The sequence below is a fragment of the Melanotaenia boesemani genome, chromosome 3 (assembly GCF_017639745.1).
Source record: "Melanotaenia boesemani isolate fMelBoe1 chromosome 3, fMelBoe1.pri, whole genome shotgun sequence".
NCBI classification, from domain to species: domain Eukaryota; kingdom Metazoa; phylum Chordata; class Actinopteri; order Atheriniformes; family Melanotaeniidae; genus Melanotaenia; species Melanotaenia boesemani.
In genome coordinates this window covers 481448-500642 of record NC_055684.1, presented here as the reverse complement: position 1 = coordinate 500642, position 19195 = coordinate 481448, and the positions used below count along the sequence as shown (strand labels likewise).

Sequence of the window (19195 nt, the reverse complement as noted above, 5' to 3'; positions counted from 1 at the left end):
CATTTACATTTGTACATTTGTGTGCATGCGTGTCTAGATTTTTATAAGTTGAGAGATATGTTATTCCACCCTTCCCCATCACTCTCCCACCAGATATTAATTGCATCATGACTGTGATATATGTTCAGATCACTGAAGGTAAATGCATTATTTCTACATGGAAACAAGCCCGGGAGACATCCATCAGCCTGCAATGTGGCCGGTTTGGGGCTCGCTACACCATACATGAGCATTTAGCTCACCTTCTAGAGTCACACAGGGAATCTGCCCTCCTGCATACTGCGTCAATACAGCAATGCATCTTTTCTCATCCTGCATCAGTCAAGGTTTAGGTTTACCAAACTGACTGCTGTCCAAAGACATCCATGTCCGTCGCTGGGCCAACCGAGGAAGTGAGTTATGCTGGGAGAGGAAAGCTGCTTTCCCATAGGTGCAAGCTCAGCTGAAGAAACATGGAGGGCCCAAGCAGACCTGCTTGGTGTTTACGAGTCATTTATTACAGGCTCCCCTACAAAGAACAGCTTCTATATGGAACAGCAAAAGTCCAGATGCAATCAAGATGGACTTTAATGTCCCTCTGGGGGAAATTTGTCTTGGGCTTTTATAACAAAAAACAATAGAAATAAATAAATGAACAGCAGTCATTAAAAGCAGGACTATTGATCTGACTGTGGTAGGACTTACTACTTTAACTGGTTTGAGTCCTGTTTAAAAGACAGGGACTACTTTGTGTTATAGGTAACTATAAATCTGAGCAAACCAAAATAACCTGTGGAGTTCCCCAAGGTTCCATCCTGGGGCCACTGCTGTTCAACATCAACATGCTGCCACTCGCTCACATTATGAAAAACAACTAAAAATGTTAACACAGTTATGCTGATGACACACACATCTACATAACCATCTCACCAGGAGACTACAGTCCGATCCAGACTCTGATCACCTGCATGGATCAGATTAAAGATCAGATGGGCCAGAATTTTCTTCAGTTAAATGAAGACTGAACTGAAATGATAGTTTTCTGGATTAAAACTCTATTTTATTCTATTCTATTCTATTTAGCAGATGTTGTTTCTTGACAGCGACTTACATCAGAGAGGTAGAACAACACCGGCAGAGACCAACCAGGAGGAACATCATCATTAAGTGGCAGTCAGACTGCTGGGAGTCCAGGTGGACCCAGATGGACCCAGGTGCTGTCATATAGTGCTAGAGGCAGGGCTTTTTTCCCCCTTTCTTCCCTACAATAGTCCTTTGTTTCATTACGAGATCATGATCTCATCTTGGGCATAAGTGCACACAGCTAATTTAGTGCTGAGTTGAGCCAAAGAGCTGGACAAATCTTTCTACCTCATTCCAACAAATAGAAGAGTTACGCTAAGTACGAAAATGCTCTTTAAACAGCTGAGTCTTTAGTTTGCTCTTAAAAGTGGATAAGGACGTCAGCTTCAAACAGATCAATTAAAAACCAGCAACTATGCCAGAAACCTGGGAGTGGTCCTGGAACCAGACATGAACTTCAGCATCACATGAACATGGTTGGGAAGTCAACCTTTTATCATTTAAAGAGTATCTGGAGGATTAAAGGACTGATGACACAGCAGGATTTCTTTTATCTTTAGAAGACTACTAGAACTCTGTCCTTACAGGTCCCCCTAAAGTCCACCAGACAGCTACAGTTAGTCCAGAACGCTGCTGCTCCAGTCCTCATTAAGAACTAACTATATATATATATATATAAAATTGTCCCCTCACCCTCCGTGGGCGGTCTCTCATCCATCCAAGCTCGGGTCCTCTACCAGAGGCCTGGGAGCTTGAGGGTTCTGCGCAGTATCTTTGCTGTTCCTAGGACTACACTCTTCTGGACCGAGATGTCTGAGGTTTGTCCTGGGATCTGCTGTAGCCACTCTTCCAGTTTGGGGGTTACTGCCCCAAATGCTCCAATGACCACGGGCACCACTTTTGCCTTCACTTTCCAGGCCTTCTCAAGTTCTTCTTTCAGGCCTTGGTATTTCTCCAGTTCCTCATGTTCCTTTTTCCTGATGTTACAATCGCTTGGTATTGCGATATCAACCACAACGGCTTTCCTCTGCCGTTTGTCCATCACCACAATGTCCGGCTGGTTTGTCATCTCCATTTTGTCGGTCTGGATTTGGAAGTCCCACAGGATCTTAGCTCGGTTATTCTCTACCACCTTCGGAGGTGTTTCCCACCTTGACCTCTGGGCTTCCAGTCTGTACTCCGCACAGATGTTCCTGTACACTATACCAGCCACTTGGTTATGACGCTCCTTGTAAGCTTTCCCTGCCAGCATCTTACACCCTGCAGTTATGTGCTGGATTGTCTCAGGGGCCTCTTTGCACAGTCTACACCTGGGGTCTTGTCTTGTATGGTAGATCTGGGCCTCTATTGCTCTAGTGCTCAGGGCCTGCTCCTGTGCAGCTATGATCAGTGCCACTGTGCTGTCTTTCAGTCCAGCCCTTTCTAGCCATTGGTAGGATTTCTCGGTATCAGCCACTTCAGTTATCTGTCATTGGTACATCCCATCGAGGGGCTTTTCCTCCCATGATGGTTCCTCCATCACCACATGATCTGTTTTCCACTGCGTGAGACATTCACCGAGCACTTCGTCCGTTGAGGCCATCTTCCTGGTGTATTCAAGGATGTTGGATGTTTCTTCCTGGACAGTGGTTCTGACACTCACTAGCCCTCTGCCTCCTTCCTTGTGCTTAGTGTACAGTCTCAGGGTGCTGGATTTGGGGTGGAACCCTCCATGCATGGTCAGGAGCTTTCGTGTTTTCACATCTGTGGTCTGAATCTCTTCCTTTGGCCAGCTTATTATTCCCGCAGGGTATCTGATGACCAGCAGGGCATAGCTGTTAATTGCCCGGACCTTGTTCTTGCCATTGAGCTGACTCCTTAGGACTTGCCTTACTCGTTGGAGGTATTTGGCTGTGGCTGCTTTTCTTGTGGCCTGTTCGAAGTTGCCATTTGCTTGTGGGATTCCAAGGTACTTGTAGCTGTCCTCAATGTCTGCTATTCTGCCATCTGGGAGTGAGACCACTTCTGTATGGACTACCTTTCCTCTCTTTGTCACCATCTGCCCACACTTCTCAAGTCCGAATGACATTCCAATGTCATTGCTGTAGATCCTGGTTGTGTGGATCAGTGAGTCAATGTCTTGCTAGCTCTTGGCGTACAGCTTGATGTCATCCATGTAGAGGAGGTGACTGATGGTGGACCCATTCCTGAGACGGTATCCATAGCCAGTCTTGGTGATTATTTGGATGAGGGGGTTCAGACCTATGCAGAACAGCACAGGGAACAGGGCATCTCCTTGGTATATGCCACATTTGATGGACACTTGTGCAATTGGCTTGCAGTTGGCCTCAAGGGTGGTCTTCCACTGCTGCTTTGAGTTTGCAATGAAGGCTGTTAGAGTCCTGTTGATGTTATACATCTCCAAGCATTCCATGATCCATGTGTGTGGTGTTGAGGCAAAAAAGTTACTCTGTCAAGGATGAGGAGTCTGTTCTGAAGTGAAAAATCATTACAAGTTTATTGAACACAGGATTAAAATATAAAGAATAGAATTGCAATTCGAGACACTGTTCAGAGGTCTGACAGCACAGAGATCTGAAGAGAATCTGATAAGAAACATACATGCAGCATCTTTTAAGCAGAATGATCAGTCACAACACATCATGAAATACAAACAAAGAGATTGTCTGTTCCTCACACAGGATTAGACACTTCAGCAAACCTAATGAGCTGTTTTTCAGTTTCTTGAGCACGTAAACAACCCCAGTGACATTAAGGCAGGATGCCCGGCTGGGTCATCCTGAGGCGCCTGGCTGGTATCAGATAAGTCACACAGGTCAGAACGAACTGTTCTAAAGAATGCATGATAGCAACAGGCTACTCAGTATTAAACTTAATTACCAAGAACCTAAACAACCTGTTTACCCTGAGAGTGATCAGTAGACACAATATAATAAAGGGAATAATATGAAATTTCCCCAACAGTGGCATTGACCCAAACCAAGGACCTGAAGCTAACAGCACAGGGGAGCCAGCAAAGAAAGTGCCACGACCAGAATCCTTGTGTTCCGTGTTTGGTGAAATCCTGGCAGAAGAAACCAAACAGCAGATTCATGCCAAAAGTGCAACACCTCTCGGAGTGCATCATCGCTGCAGTACTGGAAAACTAACAAGGAACGCTTTCCAGGCCTTGCTAGAGTAGCAAGAGCATACCTGTCTGCACCTTGTACAAGCATAGAGAGTGAGCGCTTATTCAGCGTTGCATCCAACATTGTGGATGAACACAGGAATAGACTCATGCCTGAAAAAGCTGAGGTGCTTCTCTTTATTAAAAAGAATCTTCCCACAATGCTCAACAAGTAATGTGTATTGAGTGTGTTGCGCTGTTCAACATTTTTGCCTGCTCAAAGCAAATGCACTTTAATTTCACTTGTTTTCTGTTTTAGGGTCTTAAATACCATAGCACTGTTGTGTTATTATTTAACATATGAAGCAGCAGATCCATTGTATTTATTTTATATATTATATTTAAAAAAGGTAAACTTTTTTTCTTTGCACAACAGAGGTTACTCATGCACAAAACAGTAAGCCAGGCTCTCAAAATTTTAATTTAATAAATTATTCCTTTTTTTACTTGACTTTTTTTTTTTTATTTGACAATATTAGGATTTTGTTTTACTTTCTTATTTAGCCTAATGAAAGCCTTAATGTGTTTTCAGTCTGTTAAAATATAGCACTACTAATTACTGAAAGATAGCACATTATACTAATGAATAGTCTGAATAGTTCATGCATTGTGCCTGCATGTGTTTTGTATTTTTTCTCTTGGAGAAAGTAAGTAAAAACATGTTATTGTCTAAATTAAGGGGATTTTATGGTTCCTTTTTCCACATCAAATAGTCAGCAGTGCTTATAAAAAAATTACAGCCAATCCATGTGATTATCGGTGATCGGCAGTGATAAGGCACTCATGGGTAATCAGTATCAATCGGCAACAAAAAGTCTGACCGGAGCATTCCTAATATATATATATATATATATATATATATATAAACATATATGAACATATACATAAATGTGCACACCTATGTACTTGTATATTGGTTTTACTGTATATAGGCTCTCTTTCTTATACTTTTTGTATGCTGTTTCTTTAAAACTTTTCTTTTAACTGGACGATGTCTAGACATTGAGTTTGTCCTGAAGTTTATTTCATAATTTTACATCATATGCTTTAAGATAGACGCTTGTCATCATTGTTCTTCCTTTCAAAATCTTGAGAGTTAGTTTTTCTCATCAGATTCCACCTTCACAATTAAAAAGCATGTTGTTTTCAGTGGTCAGATAACAAATCATTTCTGGTTTTAAACACTATTAATGCAACCAACGTTGAGTGTTTTTAAGTTAATAAAGTTGTAAATCAGAGATAATTGTGAAGCTGGAAATCAATGATGGATGAAGTTTCTGGCCGATAAGAAAAAGGAGTTCTGCAGGTAGAAAGGCAGCTTTTACAGCTCCAGCTCTCAGCTGCTGGGACTCAGACCAAACACACAGTTTGACCTTATTAGCCGAATGGCTCTTTGTTACTGCAGCAATTGGAGCAGGTTGGTAGGTTTGCTAGTGTTTATCAGAGCATATTAGGCCTTCCCTGGGCTTCTATTAAACTTAATGAACATTTAAATCCTTTAATGGATTGAAAGGAATGGAGAGCAGCAAATTATCAGTAAGACGCTCTCTGCTCGTGTTGATGAAGGCAGCGGCCGATAGGACGGAGCATTCCAGACATCAGCCTGTCCTCTTTTCTACCCTTCATCTCACTTTGCTCCCTTTCTCTCTGACTGTTAGCAGCTTTTCCTATCCTCTCCTTTCTTTCATTTCCAACACATCCAGCCTTCCTCTGTCAGTGAGGATGATGCTACAGAGCCACGTCTTCGTCATTCACCAGTCCCCCTGCAGAGAACATCATGAAGACCTCTCTCCAGGAGGGATTAGCTAACACAACCACAACACCAGCCCATTACAAAGCTGTCAAGCAACACCTGCAACGGTCTCTCACTCTGGCTTTATTCTCAGCTTTCCCAGTGCCCACATGCTAGCAGACAGTAGCAGAGAGCCCATCGATGCAACTCAGGGCTCCTGATCTCTGGCCATCCCAGAATCAGCTACTGGGATGGGTGGAAAGGGCTCAGGAAATTCCCCTGATTGGGAAGCCTGGGGTTTTATCAGCTCAAGAGGACATATTGATCTGGTGGCTCCAATATTTCTGTCGACAGCTGGCTAACAAGGCTGATGTCGAACTGGTGCCAGAGGGGGCAAACCAGCAGACAGAAAAAGGGAAAAGATCATGTCCTTTTCTTATTTTAAATCACTCCCACATCTCTGCACATAAAAACTGTCCCTCCTGAGATCACTGGGAGCTTTACTGGGTTCAGACTGAGTCTGAAGCCACAAAGAAATGCAGTCTACAACCGAAGGTGAGCATGTCTCCCATCGCATCTACAATCCAGTCAATAGCTAAAAAAGTACAATTAATAAACTGCTTTTAAAGATGATGTCATAATTTAAAAGTGCAATCATGACCAACTTAAACAGATCTCTATCAGCCCAGGAAAAAAACCTCCTCTTTATATTCCTTATATTTTCCATTTTCCGATTGGAACAACAGTTTTCCAGGTTTTTCATTAACAGTTTTTGACTGTTTATCCTGTTCAGAATCAGTACTTGTACTCAAACATTTTCTTTTTGTTGCTTTATTAAAGTCGCATTACATAACTTGAGCAGACAAAGAGGCCCTTGGTCATTCCCCAATCACTTCAGGCGGGTTGATTGAGATTTGTGTATGTACGGCTTACGTTTGGGATGTGTGCTGTTTGCGGTAAGACGTATTGTGTCACTTCCTGTGTAGCTTGCTTGTTACCTTCGCACCCTTAGCCCTGTTAGCTGCACATTAATATTGATATTTTCTCTACTATTGGTCCTTTCCACATTACATAACAGTTAACACACTCTACTTTTGCTTTACCTTTTCAGGGATATTTCAGTTCCTTATTATCTACTATGTTTAAAACACTTTCGTTAAGCTTTCTGTATTAGCACAGCTGCTAGCTCTCTTCCTCGTCTCCTGCCTTCTCTTGCTTGGTGTGTCAGATGTTTAGCTACTCCTCTGCCTCCTTTAGTGATAACGGAACGTGTAACAAATGTAGCCTGTTCGTAGTTTCGGAGGAGGGGCTCTGCAAAGTGGAAGCTCGGCTCTGCACTGTGGAAAAGAACTCAGCAGTTAGCCAAACCCCATGTAGCCGGCACAGAGCCACTTAGAGAAGCTAACCCACTAAGTCGTCGCTTCGCATCACTGCGCAGCCAGGGTCCCAGGCTAGTTGGGTGATCATTAGGACGAGGCATAGCCTTAAGCCCGTGGCTCACCACCAGCTTGTCCACATTTCTAACAGACACACCAGTTGAGGAAAAACCCTGGTAATCAGTAGCTCCACAGTCAAAAACATGGCATTAGAGACACCAGGGAACATAGTTAAATGTATCCCAGGGGCCAGAGCGGGTGACATATGCTTCGTTTCCATTGTACGGTCCGGTGCATTATTGAATGGTCCAGCCAGTTCTGGTGAGCGCTTCCACTGCAAGTCGGACTGCCACTGGGTGGCGGTGTTTAGACCAAATGCCTAGTGTGGCGTCATTCTAGCGCGACGACAGCAAACGAGACGCTACTGAACAAACAACAATGGAGGCCGTTCAGCAACTTGTTTTTGTTCTGCATAGCTTGTGGTTCTTTGTACAAACATCACAAGCCGCATTGTACGAGAGAAGATTGAAGAGAAACACAGCCAAAAAGAGAAGAAAACTTCTGGTTCGGGTCTTGCGGTGGAACGAGAGATACGCCGTTGTGCGGCAAAGACAAAGACAGAGGCGCCACAGGGTAAGCGACTTCATGCTATGTTATCATGTATGTCATGTAGTTGTACTCATATGTTTACTAACTTGTACAAAATAACCTCTGTACCCGAAAAGATATTACATGGGTAGCTTAAATATGAACTGCACTGTAATGTAATGAGTGAGAAACATTTGTCCAGCTCTTTGGCTCAACCAAGTACTGAATAAGCTGTGTGCACTTATGCCCAAGTTGACATTGTTTGATGAAATCGTGATGTTGTATTTAAACAAAATGACGTACAAAAAACTTGAAAAAAAATAAAAAAAATAAAAAAATCATATGCACTGCCTCTAGCACTTTATGACAGCACCTGGATCCAACTGGACTTACAGCAGTCTGACTACTCCTTAATGATGACGTCCCATCTTTGAATTCATGCTTGTGTTGTTCTTACTCTCAAATGTAAGCTGCTTTGGATAAGTGTCTGCTAAATGACTGTAGAATAGAATAGAACTCCGTTTTCAATTCTGCAGTCTTTTGTTTACTTCTTGTGTTTACGAAAACATAACATAAAAATAAGGAAATTCGAAAAAAAAGAAAACATAAGATGGAAAGGATATACATGATTTAACATTATACAGGTTTCATATATATCTATGTTAAATCGCATATTTCCTTATTTATGTTGCTCCCCTTTATACATGCCCTTTTTTAGTAAGGAATATTATGTTGTATTACATTGACTTAATAGTGTATTAAGTTGTGTTTCTTTTTGTTTTCTTTTTTTTCTTTAGATGCTTCTTCTTTTGTTGAAGCAGCGCCGCCGACCAGTCATTTGGGCTTTCAGCCGGGCCAATGAATGGTGGGATGTGACAGTCCCGGGGTTCACACACATGCAGTGGGTCCGCAATTTCCGAATGTCTGAGGAAACATTTTCATACCTTTGTGCACGGCTACGTCCAATGATGGAGAAGCAAAACACCAACTTTAGAGCCTGTTTGCCCCTGAGGAAAAGAGTTGCCATTGCACTGTGGAAGCTGGCGACCAACAGTGAATACAGAAGTATCGGTCATCTTTTTGGTGTCAGTAAATCATCAGTGTGTCGGTGTGTGCAGGACTTCTGTAAGGCTGCCTGCACATTGTTAGTTCCTGAAATGATTTGTTTTCCAGACCGGGAAAAGCTCGAAGACATGGCTGAATACTTTGAGAAAAGGTGGGGCCTTCCACAGTGTGTTGGTGCTATTGATGGCTCACACATACCAATAACAGCACCACAAGAATACCACACCGACTACTTCAATAGAAAAGGCTGGCATTCCATCATCCTCCAGGGAGTTGTTGATGGAAAAGGACTATTCTGGAGTTTGAATGCAGGAAAGCCCGGGAGTTTGCATGATGCTTGGGTTCTGCGATTGTCCACACTGTGGGACTTGGTGGGGAAGGGAGGCCTGTACCCTGCTTGCACAAAGAATATTGGGAGGGTGGATGTTGGCTACTATGTGTTGGGGGACTCTGCCTACCCTTTACAGAACTGGCTTCTAAAACCATTTCCAGACAATGGCCGCTTGACAGCAGAACAACAAACCTACAACAAAAAAACATCCAGGGCCCAGGTCGTAGTTGAAAATGCATTTGGGAGACTTAAAGGTCGGTGGCGATGTCTTTTAAAGAGGAATGACAGTGACATTGAACTTGTCAAATCCATGGTGCTTACTTGCTGTGCTCTTCACAATCTTTGTGAAAGTCATGGAGAAGACTACCATGATTTGGATATGTCTGCAGAGGAGCCAGTACTTCTAATAGCTCAGGATGCTGAAGAAGAGGGGAGTGAAGTACGCGAGGCTCTGATGCGGCACCTCAACACTTAACAAGTTTTTTCAATGTTACACATAAGCCGACACTCCCATGGCCTCTACAGATTTTGTTAAGTGATCGTTTGCCTTAATAAATTCTGTTACCTTCCTCGTGTTTTTTTTTATTACAGGGTACTTGCTCCAGGGCACTAAATTCTTTCTTTAATAACTTATATATTGAAACTGGAATAATTACACAGAACCGAGACAAAAAACAGATTACATATTTTACTTATTAGAAATAAGAAATGCACACAAAATGTACTAGATAGACCAGGGCTACTCAATTCGGTCCTACGAGGGCCGCAATCCAGCAGGTTTTCCATGTATCCAAATTAGGTGGCTAACAGCCAATCAGGTTCTACACAATGACTCATTAATTTGACTCAGGTGTGTTGGTGCAGGGATACATGGAAAACCTGCTGGATTGCGGCCCTCGTAGGACCGAATTGAGTAGCCCTGAGATAGACCACCTTTATTAAAAACAATAAAATAAAAACATAAATAGAAGCTAAACTAAAGGTTTTCTGTCGCTTTCTCACTTTTGCTTGGGCTGTGGCATGGGGTCACGACTGCCTTCCAGCACTTGAATAAGTTGCCCAAGGACACCAAGGAAGGCCTGGTGGAAGGCCTCTAGCTGCCTTTCATCTGCAGCCCGCATCTCCTCCATGACTGTGCGCACATCCAGCTGCGACCGTCTTCTATCAACTGGAATATGCAAAAGACCAGAATAGTGGGTTTTAAGCAACAGTAAAAAAAAAAAAAAAAAACTGGGTGATTATACATTAGTTAAGACATGGTTAGACTGCGATCATAGCTAAAAAAAATACTTTATAAATCACATGAAGGGTATTTCCTATCACAGCAGCAATCAGATAAACGGAAAAGAACAGAAAAAATAAGGCAAATCTACACACAAACGCAAACACAAAATATAAAAAGAGAAAATCAAAACACATTAAGAAAATAATACAGTAATATATAAAGATTATTTACAGTTATGATTATGGATTTCATAATGCAAATAAACTACAGAGGAAGCCTGTTTACTGCTTAATGTCATTTCTAAGTTTGGAGAAATGCATAATCACAACTTTTATTCAGAACATAATGACTTACCGATGTGTTGACGCCGGAGTGCAGTGGGTGTCATCTCTGGTTGGGTCGCCGGTGACGCAATTACCGGGGTACTGGGGCTACTTGACAAAGTGGATGGACACTCGTCCAGAAAGGACGAGGCATCGGTGTCAAGTCCCTCCACTAAATCTGAAAATGAAAATATCACGAGTTTGATTCACAAACAACGAGAATAATACACAGGATGTGAACGGTTAGCGATCGTAAATAGCTGTTAGCATCAGGCAGGAAACAATAGAATGCTAAGCTATGCTAGCATTTTAACTACGAGCCTTTCATTTCATCTGAATTAACAAAGAAGTTGTGCGAAGACTGACTGGTTGTTTGCTGTAATTTTCTAACTAGTTAGCATAGCTAAAGCTCATCCCAAGTGGGAAAATTCTTACCATGAGGATCTATTATGGATTCTAGAAGTGCAGTTGCCGAGTCCAGCCCTCCGTCTCTTCCTTTGTTTGCTGGTCTGTGGCCATAAATGTCGTCCATGGCGTCGTACCACCTCCAAGTACTTCGGATGTTTCCACTACGGCTGTTGTCATCCTTAAGTTTTTTATATTGTCCTTTCAGCTTCTTAAGCTTTACCCGACATTGCTCGGATGTCCTATCGAATCCCTCGGCAGCCATCCGCTGAGAAATCTCTTTGTACACTTTTTCGTTTCTCACTGCTCCATCCAGCTCATTCTGAATCACACTATCGCCAACTATAACCAGGAAAGTTTGTAGTTCCAGAGCCGACCAGACTTTACTGTTACTTGCAGGCATCCTTTTTCTAGTATCTTTCCGACGCCCAAACACAATGTGCAACTGAACCACAAACTGAACAGCAGCGTTGTTTGTGTTGCGCCTGCTTTTGTCGTGGGCAGTGATGTTTTTCTGTCTGCCGATCAATAGATTTCATCGGTGTTGCCAGTACTTCCGCCTTAACCGTACCATATGTACCTACAACTGAAGGAGGTCCTGAAATGGTGCGGTATGGTTCGGTTGTATGGACCCATTTTATAATGGAAACACACAAAATAGCATACCGGACCGTACCAGCCCGAACCGAACTGCTCAATGGAAACACACCAACAGAATCCTATCTGAAACCGCTGGCTAAGGATAAACATAAATACAATAAGACTGTAATTCCCGTCGGTGGTAATGAACCCAGTTCAGTTCATGTGAATTTGGTGCTTCCCTGCCAGATCTGACCAGCATGACATGTTAGCTGCATGTCATCCTTCAACCACTGGATGTCTATGTGGTGTCCAGATAACAAAGTGTGCTATATAGATAATTGGAAAACCTGGTCTAATATTCTGAATCTGAATTTTCTCCTTCTAAATTCAGACAGACTGACGTTGTTGTCTTTGGACTGAAAAACTGTCTAGCTATGTAATTAATCTGGGGGGGGCATTAATTTGGCTTCCAATACTACAGGGAGGAACCTTGGAGTTATTCTGTACCAGGATCTGTCCTTTGGTTCACATATAAAACAGGTTTCTAGAACCACCATAATATTGCTAGAATGAGGGGCATTCTGTCACAGAGTGATGCAGAAAAACTAGTCCATGCTTTCGTTAATTCCAGGTTGGACTACTCCAATTCCTTAATTATGTTCTGTCCCAGATATGGCCTTAAAAAAGTTGGGTTCTGGTTCTGCCGAAGGTTTTTCCTTTCCACTTTCGCCGCTTGTAGCTCAGGATGGAGGATTGGATTGAAGTCAAGATTCAATGCAATCTGTTGGTTTTCCTTAACTAGGCTGTTATTTTTGGTTACCGGGAAGTGCAAAACAATTTTACATCTAGTGAAACACTTTAACAAGTTTACCAAAACACAATTGCAAAGATAGGTGTTACATCAAAATCTGTGTTACATCAGAATCAGTGCCTGCAGGGAGTCCTCTGCACATAGGTCTCAGAAGACAAGCAAAGTCTTGAAAACACCTACTGAAGTCTGAGTTCATTATAATGCAGGTAGAGTAAAGTAACACATTCTGATAGCTATCAGAAATGTGTTTTCAATAAAAGTCTTCAATACTTTGCTTGTGTTCTAAGACATATATGCAGAGAAATGGTCACAGATTCTGATGGATCACAGATTTTGGTGTCTTTGTAATTGTGTTTCAGTAAACTTGTAAAAGTGTTTCACTACCATCATACCTGTGACAAAGAAGCCTGCTGATGTTTGAACGGCTAGTCATGTCTCACATCAGATCCACCCTCCCCTCCACCCTGGACCCATTACAGTTGGCATACCGAGCAAACCGGTCAATACTATCATCCCACAACCGCTCATCACCAAACTGGACCAGCTAGGACTCAACACCTCACAGTTCAGCTGGATGCAGGACTTCCTCAGTGAGAATCACAAGCAGTACGTGTCGGTAATACCACCTCGAGCTCCATCACAATGAGCCAGGAGCTTCGCAGGGATGTGTGCTCAGTCCCCTGGTCTTCCCCCTGCTGACCCATGACTGGACATGATGCCACCGTGGTGGGTCTCATCGCACACATGTCCATGTGTTCCGCTTCTGCTGTCAGACACTGTTCAAGACGCTCTGCCAGACTTTTGTCTAATTTTACTGGTTTTATTGGTTTTACCTGTTTTAAGCCTCGTTAAAGTCGAACTGTACAGCCACACTATATTAAACCATGGTTTTTAATACTATGGTTTTAAAAAGAAACCATTTTAACCCCAAACCAGAGTCGGCTTGAAATGGCTGCCTCTGCACTTCTGATAAAAGTCTGGAACTAACAGATCACCAACCTCAAAGAAGACATCCGGAAGCTAGAACTGCTAGAATGAGCAGTTATATTCCTTGATGGATATCCGGCTACCAAGAAGATTGTTCTGGACTTCAGAAGAGAGACCCCCCCCCCCCATCTTGAGCACCTTTTACCGAGGTAGCATTTAGAGCATCCTGACCAGCTGGGTCCCTGCACAGAACAGAAAAACCCTGCAGCGCATAGTCAACACAGTGGGGAAGATCTCTGGTGTCCCTCCTCCCCCTCTCCTGGACATTTATAACACCCCACCTCATTGCGAGGGACTCCAGCCTCCCTTGCTCAGCCTGCTCAGCCTCCTGCCTTCTGGAAGAAGGAACCGGAAGGTACAGAAGGTACCTGCTCTAACAGCTTCACCCACCAGGCCGTCAGAAAGCTGAACTTAAGGCCGTGTGCAGACACGAAGAAGACAAACAGATGAAAATAAACAGAATGAAAACAAAAAATAATTATCAAAATGTGCAATGAATTTTCTCATTTTAAAGTGTTTACTTGATCATAAACGGTGACATTGTGAGCTTCAGATAATATAAAAATAGCTTTAAATGCAGTAATTACTCCTGCATCTGGACTGCAGCCTGCAGCCTGGTCCATGAGAACATCAGGACCAACATCCTGATGGTGCCGTGGCTAAAAGTGGTCCACTGTAGTGTGAAATGTCCTTGCATGGACGACTGCACCTCTGCAGCTTGTAGAGCAGATCTCCACCTGCTGGGGCTTCATTTTAAGATGTGCTTCACCTGCGTCCTGCAGGTGAGTCTGACAGGTGTTATTAACCAGGAAATAAACCTAATTTCTTAATAAAACGAATTATTATAATAAAAAGACATGGTTGTGGTAAATCTTAATGACTACAGACCACATTCAGCAGTTGGACATTTTGGTAAATGCCACAACATTTTGGAAAATGTTTGTAAGCAGGTAGTTTGTCAGAACTGTTAGTGAATGAGGCCCAAAGTTCTGCCTCTGGGTCTCCGATTCCCAGCTGGTCTTCCTGCAGCCATCTACTAGCTCCCTGCATGGGTCTCCCGTCCTAACGCAAGGCTCTCCATCCTGGCTGGGAACCCGGGGAAACGGTGAGAGGAGCCAATCCCGGAGGAAAACTGCTGCCTCTGTGTCTGATTGTTGGTTCGGACGTTTGCATCCACAAGAAAACAGGTTCAGTTTTTTCCAGAATGCTTTGGAAACAGGATTTTCTCCTGGTTGAAGTGTTTTTACTGCTGGTAGTGATTTTTACTTTTTTACTTTTTACTTTTTTTTATTTTTGACTTTATCCCTTCTGACTCCAGAGGAAGACGAAACAGAAGTCATTTTACACTTTTCTCCCACAGCAACACGACGATGGAAACGTGAGTCTTCCAGAAGCAACAGGATAAATAAAAATTAATGAAGCAATGAGAAAAGAATTTAAAATAAAAGTTATGAAATAGTTTTGTGATGGTTGTTCCTCTGCCAGTAAAACAGCATCAGATGAGAAAAATGACTGGAATAAAAACTGACCTTAAACCCAGATTAATAATAAAATGATGAGATCAGTAAAAATAAAACGGCCAAAACATTTCAGATAGTTTCATCATGAGCTGGTTCAGGTCGTCAGGATTAACTTAAGTTTTTAGGGTTTTTATATTTCTTCTGTTTTTATTAAAACATGTTTATGTGCAGGATAAGGTGGCGCGTCCCGGACCTGCAAAGTTCCTGTTGTTTCTAATGAAAGAAAGTCAGCTTTTCTATGTGCACGTTTGGATCAAATCTTTAATAATCTCATTAAATATCGCATTCCTCGGTTATTAAAGCCTCGCAAGTTATTTTTACATGTTTTTAAAATATTAAAACTGACAAGTAAAACAGTTTTCTATAGTACGAAAGATAAACCAGAACGAGATTAAACTGACCAAAATGAGACGTCCTTTTCTAATATTCATTAATTCCACTGAAGCACAAAGAAAACGAAATAAAATCTATGTTAATACTTTTTTAAATAAATAAATATTTCATTTCCAGCTCCTCCTCCTCCTCCTCTTGATTGTTTGTTTGTTTTTCATTTTGTTTGTTTGTTGTTTGCTGTTTTGTTTGTTCTTTTGTTTGTTTCTACTCTACAAACATGAGCAACAAACAAAAATAAAAGGGCTGGTGCACGTGACATGCACAGTGTTTAGTGGTCAGGTTTTTATCTGCAACGTGCACATTTCTGGCTTTCTGGACCAAAATAAGTCATTTCTTCATGAATCAGAGAGTTTGGTCCAAGCCAGGCCAGGTCTAAAACTGGAGGAAACATCTGGGTTCTCCGGGTTCTCCGGTTTTTCCGGGTTCTCCGGGTTGTCTGGGTTCTCCGGTTTCTCTGGGTTCTCCGGTTTGTCCGGTTTCTCTGGGTTCTCCGGGTTCTCCGGTTTCTCTGGGTTCTCCGGGTTCTCCGGTTCCTCTGGGTTCTCCGGTTTCTCTGGGTTCTCTGGGTTCTCTGAGTTCTCCGGTTTCTCCGGGTTCTCCGGTTTCTCCGGTTTCTCTGGGTTCTCTGGGTTCTCCGGGTTCTCCGGGTTCTCTGGTGGTTTCTCCTGTTCCCCATGGCAAGATAAAACCTTGAAAAAGCCTCCAGGAAGGTCTCAGTGGGTCCAGCAGTTGCTCTGTGTTGCTGGTTTCAGGTCTCGGTGAACAGCATTTACAGTTTTAGAAAAGTGTAGCTGAGTCTTTTTTGATGATGTTTTCCTGTACATTTTAAAAATGTGTGAAGATGATTTTAACTATTTCTCCTTCTTCTAACACAAAAAAACGTCTGTTGTCCATTTTTACACTTTCTGCATCCAAATAAAGGAAACTACGTCCCTCACAAGGGATGTTTGTTTGTTTTTGTGGAATCTACTTCTTAGTTGAAGCAACACAAACATCTGAGCAACAGAATCCTGCAGAAAAATGAAACTCATAGTTTATAGTTTTCAGCTGGAGGACGTAAGAGGGAAGACGTACGTAAGATGCGCTGGTGTGTAGGTATGTGGGTAGGCAGGTGCGTGGAATGTGTGTGGCGTGTGTGTGGCGTGAATGTGGCGTGTACGTGGAATGTGTGTGGCATGTATGTAGTGTGTACGTGGCAGGTGCGTGGCAGGTGCGTGGAATGTGTGTGGCGTGTGCGCGTGGCATGTGTGTGCCGTGTATATGGCGTGTGCGTGGACTGTGTGGTGTGTGTGGTGTGTACGTGGCAGGTGCGTGGCGTGTATGTGGCATGTGTGTGGCGTGTATGTGGTGTGCGTGGCAGATGTGTGGTGTGTACGTGGCAGGTGTGTGGCGTGTGTGTGGCGTGTGTGTGTGGCGTGTATGTGGTGTGTGGGTTGCGTATACGTGGCGTGGACGTGGCGTGTGTGTGTCGTGTATGTGGCGTGTATGTGGTGTCTGTGTGGCAGGTGTGTGGCGTGTATGTGGTGTGTGCGTGGCAGGTGTGTGGCGTGTGTGTGGCATGTGTGTGTCGTGTATGTGGGGTGTATGTGGCGTGTGTGGCATGTGTGTGGCGTATATGTGGTGTGTGTGTGGCGTGTACTTGTCATGTACGTGGCATGTGTGTGTCGTGTATGTGGCGTGTATGTGGCGTGTGCGTGGCGTGTACTTGGCGTGTACGTGGCATGTGTGTGTCGTGTATGTGGCGTATATGTGGCGTGTGCGTGGCATTAGCTGAACTAATCACCATAACATGGTAAGAAGATGAACCAAGCAAACAAGCCCAGGGCTGAGGCTGCAGGGAGGCTGTGTGCACCTGCATCTCTGATTACTTATACCTGGGGTGTTAAACATATGGCCCGCGGGTTAGAACTGGCCGGCCGGAGGGTCACATCTGGCCTGATTTTAATTACAAGTTTTACCCTTTAATGCCCGAATTTATATTAAATTATATTATATATTAAATAAAAACAGGAAAAAAAGTAAAAAAAAAAAAAAAAAGACTGGAATAGAATAAAATACAATTAAATATTAAATGTATTAATAACTTATAAATAAATCTGAATAATTCTATGAAAATAAACAGATAAAACTAAATATATGCAAATAAATTAAATGAATTAATTTTAATGAAAGATTAAAGAAAAGTAACTAATATTTTGAAAAGTAGCTATCATAATAAAAGTAGCTGTAATACAATAAAAGTAACTGTAATCTCTAATGTGTCCAGGCGAGGTTTCATGTTTTCTGTGTAAATGCAAAACGTTTCCAGGACAGGAGGAGAACTTGTTCCATCTTTTCTTTCTGACTTCAGTTTGTATGATGAGATGAGTCAGTTCAGGTGGTGAGGATAACTACACACATGTGGAAATGGACACGTATGTACATTTAAAATAACGTCTAGACCTGGAAAGGTTCCTCTGATCATGATGTGGAAAAGGGGATTTTACCTGGATGATGTTTGCTGGTTTTATGGGTCCATGCTGGTCTGTATGAAATATTGTTGAAACCCGACTTGTTTTTCTCCAGAAATGTCGTCATATTTGTTTGTAAAGGGTTTTTATTGAACAGAAACACGTGGAAGATGTCCCTGTTGCTATGAAGTACAAGCTGCTCTGTAAGGATAAAACCAGCTCATGTGAAACCTGGACCATTCCATGAAAGCAGACTCGCGCGCTGTGACTGCAGCTGTCACGCAACCCACATCATCCAGCAGAGGAAACTTTCAGCTAAAGACCCCCTTTGTGCATCGCTTACACTGTGGATGCAGAAACCAGCGCGCGCGCACAGACATACGAGTCCTACCTTCGTTGGTGTTGGTTCCCGCGGTGCCCACAGTCTGGAGAGAAATAGTCCACAGCAGCATCGTAGCCAGCCCCGGATCTGAAGCCATGGTGGTCTCCCTCACACCCCGCTGCCTCCCTGTCTGTCCTCCGCTCCTTCCTCCTCTTGTGTCCCAGGGTTGAAGCGAGAGCGTCGAGCGTGCGAGCGTGAGGGCTGCGAGCTCATTGGGTTTGGAGTTGCAGCCTGCCTCTGTGGCTTGCTTCAGTCTGCCGGCTTCCTCGCGCGCAGACACATACACTGACTTCAGGCAGGATGCCGGAGAGACGGCAAATCGTGCACGTGAGCGGCACAGTGTCTGTCAGAGTGGCAACAGCCAATCAGAGCGCAGGAGCAGGGTAAACGCCACACTCTCCACCCCTACCTGCCAGGACAACTCTCACTTTCTGTTTATCTCTCTGCCCACCCCAACACACACACACACACACACACACACACACACACTAACCAGCCTAACTACAAATCATATTTAGCTTTATATAATAATAATAATACTAATGATAATAGTAATTATTATTATTATTATTATTATTATTATTGTTATTATTATTATTATTATAAGAGCCATAGATTGTTCATTAAAAAAAGGCTAATGCTAATGCTAATATATATTTAATGGGCTCTGCTGCCATCAGAGTGATGCCCAGTTCACCTGGAAGAGCAGCTGCTTCATATCTGGAGTCTCCAGATCCTCCAGCCAGCAGATCAGGAGCCCCGTGCTGCATGTTTGCTCCAGTTAATACTGCTGCTGG

General features: G+C 43.0%; 1 protein-coding gene across 5 annotated transcripts in view; it reads right to left on the bottom strand.

Moving 5' to 3' along the window:
- The window catches only part of epha8 (eph receptor A8), a 265597-nt gene extending 246932 nt beyond the window's left edge, over nucleotides 1-18665 (bottom strand). For all 5 annotated transcript variants that reach the window (XM_041981741.1, XM_041981742.1, XM_041981743.1 and 2 more), the window contains exon 1: nucleotides 18408-18665. In XM_041981741.1, coding sequence (XP_041837675.1) covers nucleotides 18408-18495 — 88 coding nt within the window. In that variant the 5' untranslated portion in view covers nucleotides 18496-18665. The remainder of the gene's footprint in view (nucleotides 1-18407) is intronic.
- Between the last annotated feature and the right edge of the window lie 530 nt (nucleotides 18666-19195).